The following is a 21,870-nucleotide window of genomic DNA, read 5'->3' on the forward strand; positions in this document are numbered from 1 at the left end:
ATCAATAAACTAGACAGGAGTCAGACTAAACCGGTTATGTATAACTTTATTTCTAATAATTTATTCTTAACGAATAGTGCAAAAAATTAGAGAGCTGCTATAGCCTAGTGGTTTGGAGCGCCCAACCTGTAAACAACAGGTTGGAGTTAATTTCCCAATTGAGGCCACTGGAGGTGACATAAATGACATCCAACCTTGAAGGTTGACTTGCAACAAAATTCAGATTACAGTTATTTGGTATGAAAAGATTCAATAAAACTATGTCTATTGTTTTTATGCGTCTGTTTTATCGTCATTGTAATGCTGTCACTTTTAGCACTGATATCTTATAGCTTACCGTAAAAATTTGTCAAACTTTTTAACCTTAGCTCAAAGGAGTGCATATCATTGTCTGATAATCATGACGAGCCTGTTGGTCACCTGTGATAATCGAAAAGTGCTGCAAAAATTATTTGCAAAGTGTTGGGTCACATGATCAGATTACGACTTGACGATTAGTTCAAGCCGAAACAAAACTGTAAAGTAGCGAGCATCTATATTTGATACGGGGGTCTTCGGTAAAACCTGAAATGTTTGTCATAAACTAGTGCTACGATAAGTTTATATTGAGCTATAGCTATATATAGCTATTGACAATAACCAAACAGTCATGGCTACATCAGAGAAATAAACAGATTCCAATCTACAGCGGCTTTTCGTTTTTGAGCTTTTAAGAGCTTGTAATCACATTTCTACATATTTGGCACCTACAACACAAGAGAATAAGACATGGTGAATCTTTTGATACCAAATAACTGTAATGTGAATTTTGTTGCAAGTCAACCTTTAAGTTGCTTTCTGCAACTGGGCATGTCTCCAGTCGTTGAGGTTCCCTTGCCGCTGAACTCAGACATGTTCAGCCAAGATCACAGTGTCACTGTTTGTGCATCAATGGCTCTTAACAAACACGCACAGCCTCTGCTTGCAGTAAGCTATTCAGACATGCTTGATTCTCGAGGGATTGCTTACATTACAATAGTGCAAAGATTTTTGTTACTATAAACTGAAACATGGCCCAATGTAAGTGTATTAGTGAACAGTACTAAAAAGGTAACAAGTAATTATTTTATCATCTTCGCTTGGTGACAGGATTAAGATTTTATTCTTCGAATATTATGTTAATTTTGCACATGTGCACCAAAATGCACATTTGTTCCTTGGTGACATTGCCATCTTGTAAACACAAGCTTCACACAGATGGAAAAGGAGAAATGACTGCTACACTTCGCAGTGAGAGATTCCAACTTTATGCTTGTATGCAAGGTTGATGCCCAATTTTTAGATATGCACATTATAGTATTTTTATGATTAAAATAAAACATAATGAAAGGAAGGTGCCGACTATCTAAGCTTTGCATTCTAAAGTTACCATTATTAAACCTTTCTAGCATACGTTTTGTCTTATAGTTCATAAGCAACTTTGAAATTATGTAGTGGCACTAAAGTAAATTATATTTTGTGACTTTTAAGATATACCTCTAATGAAAAAAGAAAATTAACTGCATATTTTAACCACTTTAATTTCAAATAACCACAGTGTGTAGCATTGTCTGTACGAATTCTATGTGCAGACAATCTAGTTAAGCGCTTCGTGTAAGTAATATGCAAAACCATTAAACACCATATGTAGTACAAATAGGCATACGGTTGCTATTAAACAAAATGTCATTTTGTTTCTTACCCTGCAAACTTCATCATAAGACACCTTACAAAGCTCATCTACTCGGTTTTTTTATCATAGTCAAAAAATCCAAATGTATGAGATCTTTTTAATATACTTTAAAACATAATTTGTCTGCTTTGCTTTTGATTCAGCTTTCAGATTTGCTCAGTTAACATTATTAACCTATAAATGATAAATCGAAACTTTTACTTTTTTGTACTTCTATCAAATCGTAAAAGTTGTTTTGCGCCAGTGTACAATTTTATCTAAAAATCTACACAAAACAGTTTTAATAATATGCAACTAACCAAAACTTCGAATATTAAATAGCTCTCCCGACATCGCAATCTTTGAATCGATCATTATGATGCCTAAATAAGTGCGAATGATAAGACATGATTATACCACATACCTTCAACTTCCATGAAATTAACAGTTATGCTAGATCAATCAATTATCTTAAGTAATATGGCTAATTTACCTTGATTAGGTTGACGAAGCTGTCAAGAAATTATAAAGTGGGCGTAGACAATAGTATGGATGTCCACAGACGTTTCCGTTAAACTGATAGGGAGCAGCCATGTTTGACCTATATAGTAAGTTGTTCAATATAGTTTGAGATTAGTCGTATCCCCCTCCCGAAGCTATTGTTTCCAAACCGAGCTCGACTACTTTGAGACCTCCAGTAGAAGACTGAACGATAGAAATAGATAGCGAATTCTGAATGCAGCTGACCTTCGCTGAACAGAACCAAACAGTGGTGTATTGATGCGGATACACTTATTCTGCTAGAGGCGCGTAGACGAATTTCGAAGTTCAGCGTCTGTTGTACTCGGAGGATTAATAAATTAAAGGTAAGAGCCACACAAGACAATTTTTGGTTGATAATAACTTCCAAATGCTTCTCTTAAATTCAAAATGGACGCCAAATGTGATGGCGAATGCAAAAAGAATCGGAATACGGTTGTAATGTTTGTTAGTTGAAACATTATAATACAAATGGTTGTTAATTGTTTTTGAGCTTATTTACGGCTTAATTACTAAGAACCGCCCCACTTTACATCACCGTTAGCTCACATATGTCATCTTTGTGCCACTGACTGCTATAACTAACTTCTCATTACTAGCCATTGTGGTTAGAACAAGCTATGACAAGGCTTTGTGTGTTATTTTTTTGTCTTAGTGATTTGCGAGATATCGAGCTCGTAAACAACATATCGATGCTGGTTTGTGTATAGTATTATCCATCTTGTCATACCTGTATGACATGGGTTTGTAGTAGTCTGGAGTATTTTTGATTGATTGACATATAGGCCCCATGTAGGCTACAGATCGTCTTTCTTCGTTGAACCGGTGTTGATTAAAAGCTACTTAATTATTGTTTTTTTCAAGGTTTCAAGTTGTATTTTTCTTGCGTGTATTACAAATTGAGACTGCTACACAATGTATGATTTTTACATACTATTAGGTTTTGTGAGATAGACAACTACTGACTGTCATCTAATGGTAATGCTTCAACCTCCTTGCATCGCTCATACACTAGATGAGCTACACAGCGATGTGTTTTTATTTCTCTACTGTTTTTCCAACTTCAATGACACAGTTGTTGTAGTAGTATAGTGGCTCACAGACATCCCCAAGTTGCCATAAATATATTCATGCATTTTAATTGTGGTTTCTGTATTACTAATCTCAATAATATTATGCCTAGTAACTCCAGTAGCCTTTGTTTAAGTTAATCATTCATTAATCAGCAATATGGTCAATGATCATCTATGATACATTATTTCAGTATGTCTTGAATCTTACTACTTTAAATAATTGCAAGACAATTGTTCATTGCTTAATTAACTTATCTAATCATAACAATAAGTTTTTTTGACTGATACTTGGATAAGTTGCGAGTTGGTAGGCCTACTTGATACGTGGCTGTGCACAACTTGTGGATAAAGTCGAGAAAATTTTGAAGCTGCCAGATGTAAGAGTTTTTGCTCGATTCTAGCTTACGATTCTGGCTTACAGGCTAATGTGTTCTGCCAATGACAACTACTTTTAATTCCAGGAACTCATGGAGAAAATGTGAGAAGATTATGGCAACAGATCCAGACAGATTTTTAGGTTGTGATGTGTACACATACACACAGGAAAAAGAGCGCTTCCAAAAGGACCTGTTTAGGTTTCATGCGGGACGAGGGTGCGTCCAATGCGATGCTTTTTTTCATTCTTTACCTAAAAATACTTTTATTTCTGGGTTTTGCTATTTAGAAGTCAGCTCAGTGTAGGGCTTTCCCCTATTTCTTGCTATATATATTGGATTCCCACCAATCATTGTTTTGTTATCACTTAATATTTTTCATCGTCCAATGACATTGCTCCCGTAAGCTCTACACATTCATACCCAATGAATCAGTTACATGGCTCATAGAATAACACTATTAGGTGATTAGTGAGGCGGCCGCGTCTAGTAATTGTTGTACTGTAGTATGCTTGCTGGTTCTCTTTCAGAACACATTTTCTTGACCTCCCCACTGTTTCTGGCAAGTCTGTGGATTTGTATCTTCTCTATACTCTAGTCAACAAGCATGGAGGCTTCCACAAGGTGAGCTCAAAAGATGTTTAACTCAAATTTAGTATTCGCGAACATGGATAGGAGTTAAAAAGCTATGCGTTAGTCTCTCTTGTCTGGCCTTTTTATGTTCGATTGCAAGTTGGTAGCATGAATTTGCAAGCCTGTGTCCATCTTAGTAAGCAGGCTAAAACTAACCTTATTTCCAGTTGAGCCAGTTCGTCAGTGTAGTCAGCCAACCATTGCCAGAAAACAACCTCGGGATGAAAATCTAAAATGGAGACCCAATTTTTGTATGTGTTGAGGTGAATTGTCATACTGCTGGAGTTTTATCTTTTGGCATCTGACGAGAAATAGCATATGTTGTTGGCATAGTTTAGCTGCATCTGGATCGACGTTAAAGAGCTAATTTTTTACCCAAATATTCAATTCTTTGTGAACTAGATTTGCTCATATTGGGAATGACTTGAGTCTATGCTATCAGGTAAATAATGTATGGAAGTATTGAAAATGCCACTTTTGCTCGGCGAAAGGACGGCGGGTTTTCTGAATGGTACCAGCATGATTATTGCTCCAGGGAATACAACTCTTCTTAATTAGACATCTGAATTCACCTTTGTGCATATGAGCCTTGCTATGTATTATTGCGTGAATAAAAGTCGGCTATTGGGTAATAAAGTGAACAGACATTTTATATTGGATATTCTGGATATTCCACTAATTTATCAATGTGATCAGTTCTGATACATCTTTGTTTGTCTGGCAAAGGTATGTGATCGAAATTTATGGTGGAAAATTCCGGCGGAGTACTTCCATTTTCCAGAAGTCTGCGCCAACTCGGAGCTTGCACTGAAGCAAATTTATATGAGGTCAGGTTTCACTTTACTTTTATTATATTTTATTCTATCACTAAGTATATTTTAATTAACATTTTCATCCATTTGATGGACAGGTTGATTTCTCTCTCATTTGCTGCGATGCTGTTAGTCTCTCTCTTTATCCATAGTTCTGTGGTGAGATAAACACAACTGGGTGTCTATCCCTCCTCTGTTATATAACAGGAATTTGTCTCTTTTGAATCTTTACTTTCAGCGAATGGGTCTCCTGTACAAATCATTATCGAGTAGTTTTTACTTCGCCTATCATCTACCGATACTGGATAGCGCATGATTCAGTTTTGCAAGATTCGCCGCATCTGGTAGCGATTGACTTTGGTCAGCATTGGTTGTAGGTTTTTATACAGTTTTGTTCCTTGCCAATAGGTCAAGGCAAAGTTGTATGCACTGTGTAGATTGTGCCATCACAGGCTTTCCACAAAGCAGTTTCATATAAATGAGAGCAGTCATGCGATGACATGTCGACCAATGTGATAAATTGCCATGCTTAAAGATGTGCTTACACAAAATTTTAGTAGCTTTTATCAGAAAGTTTCGACAATTTTCTATTATTTGTGATTGTTTTTAATGTTTGAGGTGATCTGACTGCCAGGATGTCAAGATTGAAATTGACAAAACTTGACCGCGATTGAAACAGAAGAAAAATACGTGCCGAAAAGATGTCACTAGTTTTTATCGTTGCTATCAGCTATTGTGTTCAAGTTGCAGCGTTATGTTTCTTTATTCTGTTGTCTCTTTGAAACTATAAACATCATAATCACACTTTTGCTCGATCTGAGCATTTTTACCATGATCAAGTTTTGTCAAGTTCAATCTTGAAACATTCTGACAGTCAGATCACTTCAAACATAAACGATTGCAAATGATACTAAAATACCGATACTTTCTAAAATCTTTTAGTAGATTTCCGTCTTTTCACGAGTTCGTCTTTAAATATTGGTCAAGATGCTGTTGAAGGTAACTAATAAAGTTGGCGTAATAGCTAGAGTGTCAAGGTTGTATTATTGAGCTGAGTCTATTCTTCACTGAACAGTAATGATGTAAATTGTTTTAATAGTTTTCCTACAATCTAATTTTGTGCTTCCTCTCGTAAGAATCCGTAAGTACCAAGATGATATGATTTCATCTACAAAGTGTAGCCTCACTACCTGGATTAATGCAGTTCATCCTCATTACTTGATAAGAAAATCTGTGGTACATAAGTCGTCATCGCCTTATTTCCTTGTGTTGCTTAACCAAATCCTCGATGTAACATTACCTCATTAAAACTGGTTGTCCGAGAATGGTGAGTTGATTTCTGCAGGTATCTATATCTATATGAGAGGGTCAATGTTCATGGCGATGATCCAGACCACCCTGACGATGATGATTCAGGTCCGAGGGGTGCCAAATCTGGACGTATTCTTGTACACCAGGTTCCCCTCCGGTACAACTATCGGCAGCACCGCATACGCCCGTCAGATCGGGCCTCACATGGCCTCAGCACCAACCTCGCTAAGCCCAACGAGTATGAGCGCCTCCAGAAATCATTGTTGTCCGGTAAGTTTGTGTTTATCTCCAAGTGTTATTTCTTCCCTTCATTACTTGTTTCTCTCTCTTTTTAAACTCGGTAATTCCTATTACCCTGCAAATATAGGAATAATTCACATTTTCCTGAGGAATCGCAAAGGATGAGAATCTGCTCCGTGAGAACTAGTAATAAATTTTACTTTTAAGATCGCATTGGAAGCCTTTAGTATTACCACTTAAGCCAGATTGATCTGTGTGTAACTCTGTGTAACTCCGTGTAACACAGCGTTACACAGAGTGGCTGACAAAGTCCCAACTGGATCAGGTTACCCTCATTGGATCTATTCAGCGTGGGACAAATCTGTAAACACAGACCCAAAAGGCAGTAGCAATTAATTTGTTGATTAGTGGTTAGTCAAGGTCATATTACGAGCCAAGGGGTAAGAAGGTTCGCCCATCCTTTAGCATACTATAGCAGGGACAGTTGAATTGAGCTGAATAGATCTTTATATAGATACCGGTTTGCCAAACAACTGACTCTTACATCGTTGTGTGTTACTAGGATGGTATATGCTTTCTACTAATCATATGGACTTCTGGACCAATATTCCTCCATCCAACACAGTGAAAAATTTTCTTTTTCGAACTCTTTCTCTGGACAAATAGCCGCTGTTGATCTGTTACTTGTAATTTAGCTGTATATCTTGTTAGAGACATAATAAGCTCTGTAGATTGTATTGCCGTGTTGTTTTAAAGGCTTTGGCACAATTTTGTCTCGTTGTCATGGCAACCACTGCTGGTTATAGCTATGTTCCACCTAAGCCTTGTTTTGTTCGCCGTCACTTTCTTGGTTGGTTGGACTGACCGTTGGTCGCCACAGACTTATACCAAATGGAAAGGTGTAAAACAACTAGAACTGGATCATTCATTTTGTTAAGTGGACAGTGTATAGCTAGGAATTGCATGCTTAGTTAGAGGTGGCAGACTTCCTTTGCTTCTGCTGGCATGCCTATTCCTATTGCTGCTGGTAGTCACATGAGGAACTTGACTAACAACATTGAGCTGATTTCATGTTTGGAAAAAGCTGGTGCATGTTATGACAGATGACATGTTCTTATTCAGTAGTCGTACAGTACGGATGGATACCCAGAAATGGCTAGTATTTTGCTAAATGTGTGTTTCATTCATCACGTATCAGAACATTGTCCCTACTCACCCAGCAAGTAGTCACAGGTTCTTGGTAAGTGCTGTCAGCAGCAGGCAAACATTTAGTAACACGTGCACTTTTTTATTTTTTTAACAGTTACAAATCACTCTATGACACTTGAACATAGGTCTGAACCACACGCAAGGCAAAATTTACTTGGGAACATTTGAACATGAAGATTTGTGTTGCGGTGTCATCATTTTTTACAATTGAAAACCTTAAAATTCCTCACAAGTACAGCACAATCTTGGTGCAAAAGGATGCTATTAGTGGAGCTCACTACCTTCAGTAGTTTATCTATGTCTAGAGTGTTATCGTTCTCAGGAAAAACTTATGGAAAAAACAAATATCATCACAAGACTGCAGTATTTTACAGCACAAAAACTTGTCCATTTCTCATTTCAAATTAGAATTTCTCTTTCGGTAAAGCTTAGTTAAGCATAGAACTGATCATTGATGGAACTTACGCAGTAGTGTTGTTTTTAAAGATCGGCGAACAATGACATGTTGGTGTTTGTTATAATCTTTCGTTAGCCCAATGATAAGGCAATTCATACGAATGCATGCTTTCTGCGTGACCTGCCGATATCTAGGTTTGTTTGATGGCTAGCTCTCTATCGTGAGTGGTTTTATCAAATCGATTTGCAGGAAGAACATAAAGATTGATTGAAAGCATTGATATAAAATTATTTTAGACCCAATTAAATTTCACCAATTATCAGCAGATCCTGCCATATAATCATTTCATAGAGAATATTATGTTCCCTGGCAGTAACAATAAATGGTATGAAAACTACAGAAATGTGAACCATGAAAGTTTGTATTTGTATGCTTGGAGTGTTCAATTTAATCCTGTGGGTGTCGGACAGGGTTTTTCATGTTTGACCACTGATGGCTGGATATAGAATCCCAATAATCAAAACTGACTAACTATGCTATTGTTAGTTGAAGGTTAGTTATGCAAATTCTCATGAGCAACATGGGAAAACTTGGGTATGTGTGTAGTCACCTTCATTAGTTCAGTTGTGAGCAAATGGTGGGCACAGATTTCGGAGTCATATGCTTGGTTTGTCAATAAATGCCCCATGGCTAGGCGACCAGATTACTAGCGTTTTTGATGTGCTCATTGAATGGGAATTCCATCCGAGCTCATTCCCTAAACCAGCTTACACGTATGGGAGTGTTGCTCTTGGCCAATCACAGTCCAAACTTTCAGTCTCATCAGCAAAATCATTGATCATGCATCTTCCAACCATGTTCTATCTTGTATATGAGTGTATTCTCTCACTCCAGCTCTCAAATGTTTGATTCACCTTTGACTTTCACACAGTAAGAAAACATCTACATGTATGAAGCTTATATTATGATCTCGACTTGTAATTGCATGCTGCTATAATATTGATAATATTGCCCAATTTCGTTAGAATGAGATTGTGCAAAGTTTTTGGTTTCTTTCTTTCCCGATTGGGATGTTCAAAACTTTGGAATCAAGGCTATTTCGTTCGATTTGCTTTCCTTGTATTAAGAATTCTAAATGCCTCAGTACAATCTCTTCCATGTCATAGCCTGGGTGTTCATACTAATAGGCCTTGCTGTGTCAGAATCTGATTGCTGAGCTAATCCTCTCCATGCTAGTGTTCCAATAATATTTGATTGATTTATTCAAGGTTCTTAATATTATCTTACATCATGTATGTTCATTTTCTCGATTATGTCTCGCTCACATGATATCATTTGCTAACGACAAGCATCTACAATGGCAAAGCATTCTGTTTCGCTACTAGGAGAATGTACTAGCCGTGTGCTACTACTCTGTTCACTGGCCTAATCATGAGTTTGCTAAGTGCCTCACCTGCCTACCGTTAGCTTCAGTGCCTCTCTCCTAGGCTGCGTTGTTTTCTTGCGGTGCTTCTCACTTACGTGCCTCCGCGCCATGGATACAGATCAATAGCTATTCGCTTTTCTTTGTGATAGCCGTGAATGCAAATAGAGCGAGAGGCTGGTGGGTTGATTGTACAGTCAGCTACTTATCGTTGCCTTGCCACAAGCAGGCCTCGTCTTTTGTCATCCTTTCATATTGGAAGCAGTGTTGGCGGTTTTTGGCTAGACTATCCCATTCAATTTGTTAGTATCTTCTTCACGTCGTGCTATACTTGCTTCATGAGGCACTCACTACCTGCGTAGTGGTGTCACTGGTCACGTACCAGTGCAATGCTATAGTCATATGCTAGAATGGCTATGACTGTCCTGTGTTTCCCTAAACTGCCATTGTTCAAATGGTTAAGGCATTTTATCAGAATGAGGATGCCATGAAAACCCTCCACTCTTTTCGAAAGATAATTATTTCAATATATAGTACGTTGTTTAAGGCAATTTAATGCAGTACTACAGCGATGTGCCAAGTAAACTGGAGCTCTTTATTGGAAAGCTAAAATTCTCACTTACAACATTGTTATTCTTTTTTAACTTAGTATGTGTATAGGACTGAGAATATGCAATTCAAAAAATGTTATGGCTGTTCAGTTTACATATTTTAAATCGGGACAAAATGAGGGTTTAATATATAATTTATGGTTATTGACTAAATTCACAATGAGTAACCATGTTTTAAATGAGAATTTTAGTTTTCCACAAACGGGTCCAGTTTATTTTGCACACGTCTGTAAGTATTTATAAGCGATAGTCTACCTCTAGCAATACATTATTCTCATTGTCGTGATCCAGTTAACTTTCCCTGGACGATGGTAGGGGGAGTGGAGTTAACTTTCCCTGGAGTGGGATGGTAGGGGGTTTATTAATAAATCCATCGTTTTTTGATGTCATCACCCTGTTTGCACATGCGCTCATTCACGAAAAAGCCGCCATCTTTGTAGAAAATGATCGTCATTCTCTTGATTAATAGTATTTTTCGGTGTTGTTTTGATACTAAAATAAAAGATTTGCAAACAAGCATTGTTTGCAATAATTAATTGCAAAAGCTTCGTGTTTTTAACGATAAAATGTGTCCATAAAGATGGCAGACAACGATAGAAAGACGTCACGAAAAAACGAAGGATACTAGCTCACCGTGTTATAGACTATTCCATATTCTACGTTTCTGCTAATGGAGTTGTCTGCACTGCTTACAAGCTTTCATTACCTACATATACTAGTTGATAACTGAAACCTGTATAAATGCCACATCTACTAAATCGTATGTTGAAGCCTATTGCTTGGTTTTTTGTGATTGACATGTTTGTAAAGGTATTCGAACAATGCCATTTTGGTAATGATATCCATTAAAGTTACGCAAGCCAGTTTAATCCTTCCTGCTTATATGGCTTACATTCAAATGTATCTATTCACGTTTTATGTGAACTTAGGGACTCTAAAATAAGAGGTTATTTTGTCTCTACAGCTTTGTACCTGAGAAATTAATATTCCACCAATGAGGCTGTTTTATCGGCATCATTTTCATAGACTTGTGTTTTATTATATATGAGTTTTTGAGTTTCCTTTTTTTAACAACAATACATCCTTCATATGTAAGTTGCTCTCCTATTTGAGATAGATTGATTAACAAATACAGCGAGATGATGGGTAGAAGTCAACACTTCCAAATTTGACAAAAATTAGGAATTTTGTAAGACAAATTGCAACGCGATTAGTAAATACTCTAGCGTGCTGTTCAGGCGAGTAACAGAGTATCAAAATGTGGTCCACAGATAGAGAATTATTGTTGTAACATGGTTCAATTTCTCTGCATTTTACAATTGCTAACGCAAAGGACTTTCAAAGTTCTACATGTATAAATGCCAGTATAAATGCTGTTATGTGAAGGAGTAATTAATCGCAGGGTTACGATCAGATGATTGAAAAAGTGCAAAGGCACTGCCTAAGTAAACAATATGTGCCTAATTAATTAGGCAGTAATATATTGTATCTTATTCAAGGTGCAGTTGAAATAATTCAAAAATTAGGTTTTGGTTGTCTAATTTAACTTTATTAAGTGTCAACTTTATGATGGCATGTATGGCTGATTAGAATATAAGTGATATTTATTGTTGTTATGTGGAGCTCCTGGGATCACCCATAAACCAGAACTTGGGTGGTTAGTACAATCTTACAAGAGGCACTCTTCTGGTTGACAATAAGTAATAAAACAATTCACATAGCAAATGATGCGTGTTGCTGGTCGATACATTTTCAACTGATTTCTATACACAAATAAAATTGAGATAGCATTGCTATTTCCAACATTTGGGATAAACTACGCAATCATAACCATTCAAATTGATTAAGTGGTTGATGTGTCAAGATGAATATGACACTAAAATTTATGTCTGAGTGTTTCTTAACTATTTAAAAATGGAAATAGTTACATCATGAACTGTGAGCAATTCAAAACCTGCCTGCTTTTCACTTTAACACAATTTATGCTCGATTAAAGGAAGCTGGCAAGCCTGCATTTTGATAAGCTTCATTTTAGTCAAGAGCGGTTTGTGGAGTAGTAGCACAGGTCAGTGACACGCACAAGTTCTTAGTTCTATGTAGTAGACTATCTACTTACTAGCTAAAAACCTCAGTGTTTTATTTCACTTCAGAATTTTATAAAACTTTGTTAAAGATAGCCTGATATTCGTCGCTAAAACCAATCTCAAAACGATTATCGTTGGTGTATTCTTATCGTATCTAATATGATAATGTAATATTGTATCTAATATTTTCGGAATATATTGCTAAGAAATTTAAGTCTACTGCTGTCTAACAAATGCTCTAAAAATATGAAAACGGTCAAAAATAGTGTTGGATTGGCTGCAGCAGATGTGCGTAGTTAGCAGCATTTGAAATCACTATCAGATAAATGGCAGATTGGGAAAGACAAATCTGAAATTGGTTTCACATTAATTATAATACAAAAAACTTATTGACTGCTTTTATAGGAAGTTGCATGGTAGGTGCCTGTTTGGTTTATACATGTCTTAGGCGATTGTGTAGGATTTATTTAAAGCTGAAGAGATTCTCCTTTTGAAGAAGCTTTCGGGCCGTGCACATGCCCCAATTGCTATCTCTGTACATGAGAGGCATTCAGCCTCCAATTCCACAGACCTCACAGTTATAGGAAATTTATGTTTTTTGTTATGTTTGAGGTACACAAGGTACTCTATAACCGAGTCGAGTCTGGGTCAATTGGCGATCAAGAAGTGCATGTGTGGGAGATACATCATTAAAGCCATAGTTTGAGATCTTTGTAAATATTTTAATGTTTTAGGCTACAATAGTCAAACGTTTGCCCAATAACAAATGCAGTTAGTGTATGTTGAAGATGTTTAAGTGGATCCCCTCAAGAGTAATCTGTAGTCAGTCACAGGTTGCTGAAAACCGCATGTAGAGGATAACTCCCGGTTTATGGACATGAATGGGACTAAACGGTTGCCTATCATGTACCCTATTTCATGATAGATATATTTTCAATATTTTGTCGGTGGATCCTGCTAGGTTATACATAAGCAACTCTAAGGTTGCTCCTAGCTGTGATGGCTTAATGATTGTTGCCGACTGACTCTTTGTACATGCCAAAAGACTTCCTTCATTTTCAAAAGGCATGCATTCATTTAGCCAAAAGACTTGCATGACCATGCGAAGCTCTTTCACGCTTGACAGCAACGTTTTCCACGGGTTATTTACAGAATAAGTGGGCCAGTATTTTCCATTATGACTGGCACAGCTGGTAGGCGATGTATCTCACAGTAAACTGAACTGCATGATTCTGTCGCATCAATAGCTTGCTGATAAAGCATTTGTGAGATATTTGGTGGTCCAGTGTCTCTGTTTATCACATGCGTAAAGGATCACGTAAGATGTTACATATTATAGGTAGATGAGAGGGTTGTTTTCCTTTTATTATTTCTCCAGTAATTAATTACAACTCTAACCTCTGTTATCTTCTGCTGTCATTTCTAATTAAGATACTGCTGTCTTCTTCTAGAAAACATTTCTGGCATGATTTGGATATCTTCTCAGTAAGTCCACTAACATTCTTCTAGTCCTTTAGAGATTCTGAGCAGTGTGAAAAGTGCTCCAATGTCTGTTGCCACAGACAGGGAAATTTGTGTTGTTATATTTCATGCTGATAATTTGGTTACACAGGTTTACCAAATGAAGTCGACTTTGCCATCAATGTCTGCTGTATCTTGTCGATGGAAGGCTCAAGCTCTATCAAACTTTTTTCTCATCGTAACCTCCTCGAGTTGCTTCTCGCGCACGTTGGCATTTTTTCTGAGAACTCCAGTCTCCAACATCTTTATCTCTCCGAGTGGTTTCCAAAGACTCGCCGTAACTTCACTCAGGTATGTGTCAACTCTCTGCGTACTCGATTCGTTCTCCCAACCTGTTCGTGTAAGAGATTGCAAATATTTCTTGTTTGATTTATGCTTCACGTTTGAGTGCATAGCTTTGCATTCTTACACTTTGGCATCGGTTGTTGGTAGTTCAGTTCTTTGGTAAAGTGGCATGGACTAGGTAACCATGTGAGTCATGTTCACCTCATACAGAATTCTTTTGAGCAAAAGTTAAATTGTAAATCACAATCTTTGTTGTGATTGCCAGGAATTCATTTATTTAGATCAGCACCATCAAGGTGTGCTGGTTTGTGCTCGACTGCACTCTCATGTTCACAAGTATTGCTGCTGGCCATTTTTATTCATCGGTATGGTCAAACCTCTTCACACTAACTTTTTAACATATAGACCAAATATTGAGTAAATATTTGTTAGGGGTTGTCTAAACATTTCTCGAGCATCACAGTTTTGCTAGTGAAAATAAAACATTTTTGGCTCTAGAATGACCTGAACATAATACAATGTATTCTTATAAGAATACATGCTTGAGCTTATGGTTTCGATGCCCGAATATCGGAATGCTTTAGGGAAATATTTCAGAAAATCAGATTTACTTCGTATGTTAAGGTTGAGTTGGGCTGTAATTTGGAATTTTTATAATTAGTTTTGCTATGGTAATGGATATGCCTTAGCCCTAATCCTTTATTACTAAAAAATTAATTGATTACTAAAAAGTAAACCAAGCGTTGTTCAAAAGTCGATGTTGTAGATCGATGAACATCATGGCAATTCCTGCTGAAACTTTCTTGTCAAATAAATTTGCATCCAAATATAGTAAACTTTCCTTTGATGTGACACCTAAATGTGTTACCCACTCTTCACCTCATTCTTGGTAAACATTTACAGTATAATGTATTGTTACCCATGCATAGAAATAAATATCGTTCAACGAGTAATCACGATATGCTTTCTATTGAAGCTGATATTAATGGAGAAACATCAATGTATATATGCAATAAATGATGAATTTTTATGAAGCCAGAGCCACTGTGATGATATCTTGGAAGCAATTAAGTCTATGATAGAATTGAGCTGTTGTGTTCAGAGGCTCTGTCAAACACAAACACAAGCAGGGCGTCATCTGCTGTGCACATTGCCATATCTTACACATTGAAGCCTCATAACTTGTTGAAATGTGCTTTGCGTTACTAGCGGTTTGTTGCTCTTCATTTGATAAGTAAAAGGTTAACTGACTAAACATTCAGTTAGCCTTATTCCTCTGCTTATAATGCTCCAACGATATTATAGTAGTGTATGTTGGACTTGGTCTTTGATATTGGTTGAGTTCTATCTTGGCTCACATTCTTAATTTTCTGCCACCTTGGACGACCCTAATTATCCTATTGCTGAAAATCTAAACTTCGTTTATTTTTCAAGTGTCCAGACTGTATGCTTTTGTTGTGTTGTAGTTTTGGTATGAGCACATAGAATGTGCCGACTTGGACTATGCTGGCTTCCTGTTGGATATGATATCTAGCGGGCCACATCGGCAGCAAGACCAGCAGTACTACCTCACTAAAAGCAATCTCATTGACTCGGAGCTTTTCCAACTTGGGCGGGATGAGAAAGATGCCATGATACACAGGGTCAAACAGGTGGGTGTTAATGTTTAAACCTTGTACGGAAGGTTGAGTAGTGTCATCGCTCATACATATCATATCACACGGCTGCCAGACTTATCTAGTTGTGATCACATAGTATGACGAGATACTCTACTTCCTGCTCCTAATATTCTCCGTGCTCTAGCAAGAATCATTTGTAGTCTCATAGAATTAGGGGAATAACTTTACTTCGTAGGCAATTAAATTCGACATCTGGATTGGAGAGGAATGCTGTAGTAGCTGATGAATGGCTAATCTAGGCAAAGTTTTATTTTTCGAAATTGTCTAACATCTCTTTTGAAATATATTATCTTATTATTGTCAAAAATGGAGTTGTCTGCTACTACTGGTTTGGGACGAACTTATATACATGGTCTCGTGCATTCGCTTGAAGACCTGGCTACACGTAGCCTTGTTATTAACTGGGACACCCCGATGCTACTAAGCGACACTTCTCTTTTGTCGATCTATTTGTCGATGTGTCGTTTAGAGAATATTCCTCAGTTGTGCGAAGGTAATGACGTCTTTGCTGGGTTTTCCATGATCATCTTTTAGTATTTTCAACATGTTATCACCTAGTATGGATCTTCAACAATTTGTGATAACAATGTTTTTGCTGCTATTTGTATGCAAAATTTTAACTCAAAGAAAAACGCGTAACCGATGCATTGCGCGTAACCAATGAAAATTATTCAATTCAAGAATAATTTGGGATCAGAAAATGAATCGCAGTAATGAAAGTTCTGAGTTTCCGCAGATCTGCGTTCCGAAATGTTTGATGAACTTGTTTTATTTACGTAAGTGGCCTTCAAATATCCGTTACAATTACAAACGTATTTATTCATTTTTGTAATAATTGTTTGTGACGCCCCCCCTCCTACCCCCCCCCCCCCATGATTGTTATTCGAAGTAAAATCTCATGTGGAATCAGCTTTCCCTGGAAATGAATAAACTGGATTCAGTATTAATTATATCCATTGGGAATCAACTTTTTGGCTCAATCACAGATACTTCGGTGTTTTTCTCTACCGATGTGGGCCAACATTCACGTTTGGACACGGCGCATCGACAACAAACAACTCATTTTGTCTGTATCTGTAGCCACCCCTTTAAAGTGTCATCGGGACTGTACCAAATCATATATTGAAAGACCTGTAAAAACATACATTTTGTGAACATATAGGACTGCAGTCTCATTATATGTAAATAATTGTAAGAAGAAATATGCGAGTAAAACTGAGTAATGTATTTTATGGTTAAAGTATACTGATAAATGATTAATTTTAAATGCTTTTTATTTGAATGACGCATGTGTCTATCACATAAAAAGCGTTTCTTTGGTTCGTATCATCACTGTTATGGATTTTTTTATCCTTGTAACATAATCATATTACTACCCGAGGTTGGCAGTTCCAGCAAATTAATCCTTCACTCATCTCTGATCTTGGGCACCGTCGCTGACTCACAAAATAGCATCTCTCAGCCTTGTTAAGTGGTTTGTGTAAAAACTCAAGTCTATAGTTACACCATTTGATTAACCAGTGTTGCTCTGCCTGAAAACAACTGCCTAAACTGTTTTTCTCATCATTCTGATAGTAAGAGTAATGTTGTAGCCAGATCAGTGAAAAAATTGTTGTACTTTTAGAGAAATAACAAGCTAGTTCAGCCAATATTTATTTCTTGAGTCGAGTTTTCAATCTCGGCGATTTCTAGGCTTAGAGCTCTTTTTTTTGTTAGTTTAAAACATCAAATCGCCAAACCTTCCCTCTCCACAACCCTCGTGTTGCACGCAACAGAAATGCTGCTATATATTAATTTGCGACATCCTAGAAAGGGAAAAGTGATGTGTGATGTCGTTTGATTTGGCTTCCTTCTTCGGTGAAAAGTGTAAATATGTTTCATCTCACGCTACCATTAGCTCTAATGCCCACTGACCAAGGTTGAGAATCTTTAAAAATGTATGATGGTCTTATGGGTATTATTTGATTTATGTTTGTATTCTATATGAGAAGTTCTATGTAATCTTGGTATTTTGTATGTGAATAATCCAATCGTCGCTCACTCTTTCATTGTGTTATGAAGGATATCTCTCCTGTTAACATAGAAACTGCCCCTACATGCACATCAGATGTAGGTGGCAGATGCTTATGTTGTTGTAACAATAGGAAACTTGCTAGAAACCTTGAACCTTTGTGACCTTGAAGTTGAACCTGAACAAAATTTTAGTCGATTTTATCAGAAAGTGTCAATTCTTTTTTATCATTTGCAATTGTTTTTGATGTTTGAGGTGATCTGATAGCCAGGATGTTTCAAGATTAAAATCAGCAAAACCTGATGGCAGTTAAAATGTTCGGAAGAAAAATCCGGGCAAAATGACATCACTAGCTATTATTGTTATCATTTGTTTATGGTGAGCGTTTTAATCACCATCAAGTTTTATCAATTTCAAGATTGGAACAACCAAGCAGTCAGATCATGTCAAACATCAAAAACAATCGCAAAGTTTGAAAAATACAGACACTTTCTGATAAAATTTACTAAAAGTCATGCAAGCTCATCGTTAAAACATAGAAAACACTGCAATTAGGCCGTTCACATTCTCTGTATTAATATTAATGACCATCCCGAGCGGCTATATTAAAGGTCTTTCTGGACCATTTTTAGATGAAACAAGATATTAGCAGGATATCGTTAGACCGTGTTTTTTATGCAGGATCACTGACTTCTAGGTCATCTGAAGCATCAGTATTCTTCTGACCAAAATTGACAAGCATATTGGGTGATTCAACATAAAAAACTTTGCTTAACAACAAGGTGCTAATCGATAATTTCACATCAAAGTGCTCCAATAGGACCTTTGAATATAGCTGCATGAATGTGTCTCGGTAAGTTACATAGAGTAGCAGTGGGTTTATTCTGACTTGGATTTTCCAAGCTCATTCAAGAAAATTTTAGGCGTTAGTTAAACCGCACTACAGAGCAGTCATCTGTACAGTCAATCAATTACGTTGGCTTATATATGGCTTGCCTGCCACTTTTATATTCGCCCTGCGCTACGATTTGTCTTTTTTGTAAAAGTCTTTAGGGAGAATTTAGTATCGGGGCTATACGGCTGCTACATTACACGAGGATTCATAGAAGCAACTGAAGGCTAAGGCATAAATTTGTTGGTTGTTAGTGAGAAAATTTAGCCGAGTTGTCCGTGTTATTTTGTTGCAGTTTCCGCTGCATCTCGATTTTATTTTGATGCCAAAATAATCTCAGTCCAAATAAATGTTGGGTTGTCAGGTGCTTAGCTTGTTTCTGTTGTCAGATCTCCCATATACTAAGGAACCTCTCGTTTGATGTGCTCAACTCTAAAGCTATGTCTGAGACTCCGCTAGTCTTCAACTTCTCCATGCTCTGCTGCCATAACACTCTCCCACAACTCAAGCACAATGGCCTTGACATTCTCGAGAACATCTCTAAGCAGGTAATTTGCTGTTTTCACTAATACGGGTACAATAGTGTTGCTGTTCTTTTTTCACAGCCACAAAAAAAATTAAGTTTGTTTTCATTGCGTTACAGCAGAGACGTTACTCTGTCCAACAACTTTTGTTGTAGAATATCATCAAATATATTTGGTGGTCCCATGAATCCTCCAGATATGATCACTTTTCATTTTTTCTGTCGCTCATATATGGTTAAAATGACAATAAAGTGCTAAAAGTAATGGTGTTGTGTAAAGGTCTAGATACAGAGCAACTGAATCAAAGTGTCCACGTTGAGGAAGTTCTAGTAACCAAACCCGGGAAGCTTGATACCAAACAGCTTTGATCTCGCTAAATTTCATTTAACCGTATACAACCAAGCCCACCCAACCAGAACACTCATTTTATTAAACATTGTACATTTTACTTCTTCAAAAACTTGATTCAATCATGATTTTATAGAAAGGAATCACGTAATAGGACAGGAAATAGTTTCAACAAAGTTAATTTTCTAAGCTCAGGTGGTACTCTTATGGTGCGTTTACACTGGCCGACACCGACTCCGATTAGGTGCCAATACCCCGACTCAGACAGGTACCTCCGACATTTCACGTATGGGTGCCGACACCGACTCCCACTTTACATTGCAACGATCAAACGATTTTTGTCGGTACCAACAGCCAATCACAGCGTTTCGCCGTTCTGACCTTCACCCGACCACGCGAAGACGAGTACACATAAAAATCAACGTGCTTGATGTGGAAAATTATATACTAGTACTACACTACTATTACTGCTCCTACTACTACTGCTAGAAGCAACTACTGAATGCCAAGCAATGAATGAATGATGAGGCAATGAAAATCCGAGCAAAGAACTGTACGTACAGTTCTTTCGTTCGAGTAATTATAATAAATAAAATGAATAATGAAGAAGATTGAATGGTGAATGTATATTTGTGGTAGTAGTAGTGTGATGGACGCCGGGCCAACACTTTACACTTCTTGTAATTATTTGTTTGTATATATTTTATATGTCTGTAAATATTTTATTATATGAGTTGTCCTTTTTATTCTCTCTTTATTGCCTTTTTATTGTTGGCCTTGTTACTCGTTATGCTATCAATTGTCGTCGTTTATGTTGTCATATCAACGCACTAGCGGGCCTAATTATTGGCCATTTAAACATTGCTAGCCGGTGTTCTCACTCGGTCCCGTTAGCCGGAACGGGCAATTTTATTGTATATAAGGGAGCAACGCTCACTTAGTAGACAGAGCAAATGGCCGTACGCTCCTCAGCTAGTGAATTTCCTTCGCTAATAAAACATTGAATGAAATCACACGCAATGTATTTCTGTATGACATAATCTATATCGTGCCAAGTAAGGACCGGCAAATTTCTTTACAGTTGTATTTACAGTAGTACTAGTAGTAGAACTAGTAGTAGTCGTACAACTGGCTATTCACTTTTAATTAATTTAAATTAAAGAAAAAAACTTGCTTTTTTGGTACTCTCGCGTTCACATCGTTGCTAGCCATGCTGGTTCACCATTAAAAAGAGAACGAGGGAAAGTTTAATGACAGTCTTCTAGCCTCTCATTAAACCTAGCCCTTTCGTTTCATAAACTTAGCACTGTCATTAAAGCCTAGGCTCATTTAACTAGAGGCTCCTAGCTTCTGATTGGCTGATGAGCGTCCGACTTGTCGGTGCAACCGGGCACTGCTGGGTAGCTCCGACACCGACTTTCAGATCGGTGCCGACACCGATTTTTCTGTTCACACCTACCGACACCGACTCATCAAATTTGTCTGTGCACGACAAAATCGGTGACAAAATCGGCCAGTGTAAACGCACCATTACTCTTATTTGACTGCTCCTTGCAAACCTGCTTCGGTTGGTCAAGATATGCCTACATCGTGAACTTCAGTTCAACTGCCGTCTGACCACCTCGCCTTTACGCACGACGTTGCGTACCTATTGGTCATTTGAAAAGTGTCGGTGTGAAAAGGCTTTATGCATGGAATCATCTCATGGAAAGGCAAATAAATGTCTCCATCAATATAAACTGCAGCGCTACTCATTGATGGCGGACGGCCGTAGTCACGATGAAGCTAGAGTAATGACAAATGAAAATCATTATGTCAATAAAGTTGAACCGAATGATGCAGTTATAGATTTTGTATACACAGTGCATGCCTGGGTTACAATTACTCTGTTATACGGTTTTTTTCGCTTTGTGATGTGAAACACAACGTTTTTTCGACCTCGCCATATGATGTCAACAAAAGATTTTCTCGAAATAATGTTTAGCAGTTGGTGTGCTGAATACATCGAAATGACGAAGATGCATATTCTCTTCGACCAAATCCTTCTCACAACGCTTGAAAGAGATATGATTCTCTCTCTCATTCAGCGTTATTCGTTATAAGTTATACGTAGTGAAGACGAAACCGGAAACAGATGAGTGGTAAAAATGTTAGAGGATGACAAAGTTGAAGTTTAGTTTAGTAAAATACATACTAAAACTTACCTTTAAGTA

The 21,870-nt window shown here is 37.3% G+C and overlaps 2 protein-coding genes across 3 annotated transcripts in view; one reads left to right on the top strand and one right to left on the bottom strand.

The window, feature by feature from the left end:
• LOC137403862 (gastric triacylglycerol lipase-like) overlaps positions 1-2,285 on the bottom strand; it is a 48,581-nt gene extending 46,296 nt beyond the window's left edge. The window contains exon 1 of one of the 2 annotated variants that reach the window (XM_068089954.1): positions 2,184-2,285. The gene's annotated coding sequence lies outside the window, so the exon portion shown is untranslated. The remainder of the gene's footprint in view (positions 1-2,183) is intronic. The other variant, XM_068089955.1, reaches the window with a different exon arrangement.
• A 118-nt stretch (positions 2,286-2,403) lies between these two features.
• LOC137403656 (AT-rich interactive domain-containing protein 2-like) overlaps positions 2,404-21,870 on the top strand; it is a 32,220-nt gene continuing 12,753 nt past the window's right edge. The window contains exons 1-8 of the mRNA XM_068089638.1: positions 2,404-2,556; positions 3,765-3,896; positions 4,208-4,301; positions 5,037-5,137; positions 6,468-6,703; positions 14,010-14,209; positions 15,670-15,855; positions 19,175-19,333. Coding sequence (XP_067945739.1) covers positions 3,793-3,896; positions 4,208-4,301; positions 5,037-5,137; positions 6,468-6,703; positions 14,010-14,209; positions 15,670-15,855; positions 19,175-19,333 — 1,080 coding nt within the window. The 5' untranslated portion in view covers positions 2,404-2,556; positions 3,765-3,792. The remainder of the gene's footprint in view (positions 2,557-3,764; positions 3,897-4,207; positions 4,302-5,036; positions 5,138-6,467; positions 6,704-14,009; positions 14,210-15,669; positions 15,856-19,174; positions 19,334-21,870) is intronic.

This window comes from Watersipora subatra, chromosome 9, assembly GCF_963576615.1.
Source record: "Watersipora subatra chromosome 9, tzWatSuba1.1, whole genome shotgun sequence".
NCBI classification, from domain to species: domain Eukaryota; kingdom Metazoa; phylum Bryozoa; class Gymnolaemata; order Cheilostomatida; family Watersiporidae; genus Watersipora; species Watersipora subatra.